At 42.9% G+C, this 6,107-nt stretch overlaps 1 protein-coding gene across 1 annotated transcript; it reads right to left on the reverse strand.

Moving 5' to 3' along the window:
- Positions 1 to 5,283: 5,283 nt before the first annotated feature.
- Positions 5,284 to 5,521, reverse strand: PHALS_09398 (uncharacterized protein; the record flags this gene model as incomplete). Its single annotated transcript, XM_024722326.1, has 2 exons — positions 5,284 to 5,313; positions 5,393 to 5,521. The coding sequence occupies 2 exons, from the start codon at positions 5,519 to 5,521 to the stop codon at positions 5,284 to 5,286; spliced, it is 159 nt and encodes a 52-aa protein (XP_024571640.1).
- Between the last annotated feature and the right edge of the window lie 586 nt (positions 5,522 to 6,107).

The following is a 6,107-nucleotide window of genomic DNA, read 5'->3' on the forward strand; positions in this document are numbered from 1 at the left end:
GAATCCGTTATATACCCTGTAAAATTTTAAACAGATAACCGACTCCAATTCTGATAGATTGGAGTCGCTTATCTTTTAGGAAAGATTGAAGGCCAATTGACCATAATTAATGTCACTTCACCTTGCCTCATTTCTCAGGTAAATCAACGACTCGCTGGAAGAATGTCAAGTAATTTAAGGCTTTTTAAGTATGTGTGTGCATATGGACAGGCAGCCCCATTACGCTTAGTAGCACTAGTAGTCATCAAAACCCGGACTAATTAGATGAATAAATAGATTGATAATATGGAACTAACAGGCGGGCCGCCCTTGAATCAACATGGAGGAATATTTGATCCTAACACAGTCTCGATGGGTGTTTCTGGTGAAGCCGTGGGCTTGAAACAGTGATCACGCGGTCTTTGACATGCTCCAATTGGATCGAGAAGCGATGACTCAAAGCTTAGCAAATGTTGCTGCGTATGAACAAGGATTATTGAAATTTATCTCAGAACATGTCGACGCCAGCTCCATCACCTCCACTACAAGCGGCAATTACACCGTCATTAAACACGGAACATCCCGTGAATATCAAGGTGGAAAGCTCTTATGGGAACAAAGGTGAGATTATTCGTTTTGGCAGCAAGATCAAGCATCGCTTTTGCGATGGCTCTCATTCGTGACCGTATCATTTCTTTTTGGCCGCGCGAATTATTAAGCAGTGACATGGTTCCCGCTACTTTGCTACATGGCAAGAACAATAAAATCGCCATGAAATCGATCTTCCTTACGCTGAATGTGGCATTTCGACAACGGTCGAAGTTTCTGTCATGCCGCCAAGACAACAATACATTGTACGACTATAATCAGAAGCTCCGTGAGTTCGGTAAGTATGGCAAGCGAGCCGCTGCCACAGGTGGTGAATGTTACTGTGTTAATGAAGGGACTCACTAATGGATCCTTTAAGGTTGAAAGCTTATGCCAGAGTCCGACGACTCTGGATGATGCAAGTATGTTTATATTGCGTGAGGACTGCAGTCAACGTCAAGCACGTGGTAAATCGGTCAATCCAATGGGAACAGTGATTCTACTACTCAAAATCCAATCTAAATTGACCTAAGTGTGGTGTCTGTCCGAGAGCAGTAAATTCGCTGTTACGGATGTCAGCAATTTGTCGACACCCGCCGTGGTTGCCCCCGTGGGAGACGAACCTCTCACTACAGTTCTCGTCGTAGTGATTACGAGCCACGTGGTATCAGTATCACGAGGTGTTCGAGAATCGCTGGTACCCAGTAGAAGCTGGGCGGCCTACTGGGGCAGTTGTAGACTCTATTGAGTGTGGTGGTAGAACCACTCATGATGGTTTGACCCTTGCAGGATCGTTGTCCTTCGTTAACAACACAAATTGAAGTGGTCTTCTCGCGGTCACAGCGAGTGTCAAGAGCAATGATCATCAGTTTAGTCTTGCGCATCACGTAACTACGCGCGGAAGCAAATGATATAAGTAATGACTTTATGTCCGTGAGGTTGCAACTGGTGCGGTGGTCACCACGAAAAAATATGGTTGATCTACAACTGAAGTTTGAATATCACAGATGATGTATTCACATTCCTCGATTTACACATCATTGTCATATATCAAGAAATTGACATTCTCCAGGTCAGGAACGATACGAAGTCCTATAATTGACCAGTGGTGGTCACTCAGGAAGTGTGCTGACAGATGAAGTCGTGCCCGAAGCTAACCATCTGAAACAAACAAATCGCTAATGGCCGTGCCAATTTGCCAACGAAAAGAATTTATAAGGGACACTGGCAGGTTTTATCCCCTATAAAACATAAGACTATTATCGATAAGTGTGTACTAGAACTGGGAAGGAATCGACTGTGGATGTATACGCTAATACTCCCACTACAGTGGAACTGCATTAGCTCATTGCCTAGAGGAAGCCTACCGACCTTACGTTTTATACTAGATCCAGTATGGGTGTAGCGAATCGCAGTCCGCTACCTCCAAGAGTACTTAAAATCTAAATCCAAGTCAAATGCACGCTTCGGTTCAAAATCCAAATTGTATTTCTTTTGTATTATTCGCGGCAGAGCCGCTTATATAAAAATCAATAGTTCTCCTAATTCATAAGTAGAACCTGATTAAAATGCATAATTACTGGCAGTCCCGCCACTTAGCGGCTTCTTATTACGGTGTAGCCACAGCATTGTGTGATTACGCCGTCTTGTGTAATCCACACCTCCATATCACTGTTCGTGTAGCCCCGTCATACCTACTTATATCGTGGTCGAGTCGGATTGTGAGTGAGTGAGTAAAACTGACCACGAGGGTGATGCTCCCACCCATGTGTGTTTAAGCACACACATATCACGGATTCAACGTATTTTTTTGATGGTGGTTTTCATACTCTTACCCTGGATGCGTTTGAGCCCGCGGGTGAGTTAATCTTGCATACTACTACTCCCCATGATGATGTACATGTAGCATGCGAATATGCTGATCCAAGTTATAAAACGCAACGACTGTTTCTGAAGTTACTAGAAGAGATGTTCTTATGGAGCCGTTGCGGACGATGGATTAGCTGATGCAGCTATTGAGCGTCACTTAAGATGACTTCCAACACGACCTCAATTGTGATGGTATTGTGGAGGTCGTGTTGCTACAGTCGGAGATCGATTTGGCGGAACTACGCTCATCATCATTTATGGATGATTCGGATTTCGGCGGTTTTCGACAGCTTGTGGAATCACACAGTGGAACTGCTATTCTGGAAATTAACTACCCAAATTATTCACCTTTTACGGAATCTAAGGATGACAACCTTAGTGCGATCCCGCTTCCTGGACTTCCGCTTAAATGTAGAGATCGATACGAAATTGATTGTGAGCTTGGTCTTAAGCATACAGCGTGAACAAGGTGAGCCTATCAATGAGTACTTTGCTCATAAAAAGCTGCTGTTTGGCAAGGGAGAGCAAACCCTTAATAGCGCGCCGACGCTTTTTGTTCGTAAAGGTAAATATCAAATGGCGTATCGCTCACTCCTATAGCAATTTGATGCGCAGACGATTTCTGTTTAGAGACCGATTCCGCGTGAAGATGTCATAATCCACCATATGCTCAACTTACACAATTTAGCGTACTGAATTTAGGTGATGGATATTACCAAATCTTGTCGCGCCCATTTGATGGCTATTAGTACACCGTCCGGTATGTTATGGGAGTGGCTTGTGACACCACAAAGACTGTATAATGCTCTAGATGCGTTTAATCGATAGGAATCCCGTATGTTTTGACTACTATGATGCTTCGCACAAACACATTATAACGATACTTTTGTTCATTCGTCAGATGACAGGTCTGTCTAAGAAAAGCACTTGGTGCAACTTCGTGTGGTGCTGGCATGTATGCGCGAACTTTCATTGCGAAAGAGATTTGAATTTGTATGTATAGTGCTGACAAGGTACCGGAGCTCGGTTGATAGATTTATGAACACTTTGTTCGTGCAGACCTTGAGAATACCAAAGAAATAATGGATTGACCGATGCCTCAGAAATGGAATGGTTTGAGAAACGATTTTTTTGTCGAATCACCTGCAACGCTTATCGCGGAATTGATACGCCCACTATCAAAATTGCCGGAGAATGTCGGAGAAGAATCACTCACTCAGATCAAGAATGTTTTGGTGAAGGCACCATTTATTGCTCTATCGGAAAAAACGAAGCTGTGTAGCGTGGTTTGTGACGCCTCTAAGTTTGCAATCGGTTATGTACTATTGCAAAAGGGTCCAAAAGGACACGATCGTTGCGTGTTGTCTCAATTGCGACAGCTGGGGCAAGCAGAAAATGAACTACCCAGTCAACGGCATGGACCCTGTGGCATTGAAATATGCTCCGGTAAACTTCCGTGTTCACGTCTCACCTTCAACGCTGTTAGTAATCTACACGGATCACGCAAGCTTGCGATATACTGATCAGTCTGCTCACTTGTCACAGCACATTTCTGAGTTGTCACTCGTTACAACATACAAAACGACGTATTCGATTTGATACGTCGAGCGTATGTTGAAGAAGAGCTGTGTGATCTGAGCATCAAGGCGCTCTCACCGAATAAAGTGGAACTTCATGACAAGCCTCAGGTTCGCTTGAAATTACGGAGGCATCGTTTTGCATCGAAAAATGGCCTTCTTCACTACATATTTGTATATGGCGACGAGCCGCGGATTGTGACTCCTCACAAGGATGATTCTAAGTACAGAATCGTGCATGAGACGAACGATACACCAACGGACGGTCACTTTGGCCGCGAAAAGATCTTTAATCTCTCAGAGCCCAGTTTTGCGGTCATGCATGTACAATTGGGTTGCACGCTATGTGAGGATATGTTATGTCTTTCAGCGCGTGAAGAGCACCCGGCACACTAAACTAGAACTGTAGAGTCTCCATGCTCCTATTGACTACTGGAAGCTAAAGTGTTTTGATTAAAATTTCTGCTTTCCCGAAAATGCCGATGGTTACAATATGGAGCGATCGTCTTCGTCGAAAGACTCAGCAATATGGTTTGCATCGCTCGATGTAGCGATTCTATCGATGCCGCACATTCGGCCATACTATACATTGATCACGGTTTTTTTGCAAACAAAGGTTGCTAGACGGCATCATTCCTAATCGTGATTCATAATTCAAGGAAGGCTTTTGGAGATAATTGATTTAAATTCTTGGCACTCGCTTTGATATGTTCACAGCAGTACACCCAGAGACCGATGGGCAAACAGAACGTGCCGACCGAGTGATCGTTGATGTGTGGAGAATCTTTTGCGCGGAAATTCCCGCCGGATGGAGTCTCTTGTTACCGTTGGTAGAGTTTGCTATGAACAATTCTTTCGATTATCCTATCTATTTACGTCAATTCTTATGACAGCTCACAACCGCCGCAATTACCGCCATTGTCTTTTTGATGTAACAGTAGGTGTAATGTTTGTGGTCTAAACATATTTTAGATGAAAAGGGTTGATATCGACGTATGATATTATGGTATACGAGCACATTACACTATTGTTACTGTTATCCTGCCAAAGCCCCAAGGGAATAATGAAGCACCTTAGAGGAGATGAGATGAGAGAATACGATCAAGATAATTGACACGTGGGCTTTTTGCATCAAGTAATGTTTATCAAGGGTATTTATGATGGGTAGTAAAAAATGGACATTTTTCAGAATGAGCCAAAGCCGAACATATGAACGTTATGTCGTTGTTAAAACACAGAACTACCTTGTTTCTATGACAGGCTACCGGTTTCACTCCGTGGTAAAGCGTACCGTCTCATACTATTTACATCAGCGAATGCAAATTCGTTGCGTCAGGGCCATTCCGGCGCGAAAAGTACGACAAACTCGATGGATAAACATGTGTAGCTTGATCCAGAAAGACTGATGTCTGGCAATTGTGACCAATCAATACGGCGCCAGCACTTTGAAGTATGGTGCGACCAATATCATGCTGCACTAATTCTTGATTGAACAAAATCAGATCCATGATATCAACTTTGGTGTTCCAGGGTCTACGGGATATTGATAGTAATTATTTTATCCTCCAGGAGAGATGATCTCATATGTGTTAGTCTCGAAATATATCAGCATGAACGAACTTCTCATTCTTTTGACATTTTATAGCATGCTCACTTAAACTGACTCTTATCAGTGACACATCGAGCCCTTTCACTTAGTTTGGTTCGTTCGGTCAAGGCAACCCGTAAATGTGTGTATTTTAGGCTACACCTCTCAAAAGGTGCCTCGTTAATCCATTTATTTTAACAAAGGCAGAACGGTGCCAAAATTTACTATTCTGGCGAAAAAAATCACACTATAAAACGCAACTGACGAGTCAGCCTTACTCCTTTAGGAAGTTCAATGTTCTGATTCGTCGGTTTACTTCTTCAAAAGGACTGTTTTTTGAAAAAGCTACACATGTGCTTAACTTTTATTTTGCCTTATAGATAGAATCGCTTGAGGGATAGTTTAGCTAATCACTCACCGTAAAAAGCAGTTATTAATCAATTCTTTGAGTTTAAATAGATTGGGATGCTTTCGGTCACTAGAAAAGGTGCTCTTAAAGTGATTGC

Source organism: Plasmopara halstedii, assembly GCF_900000015.1.
Source record: "Plasmopara halstedii genome assembly, contig: Scaffold_42, whole genome shotgun sequence".
NCBI classification, from domain to species: Eukaryota; Oomycota; class Peronosporomycetes; order Peronosporales; family Peronosporaceae; genus Plasmopara; species Plasmopara halstedii.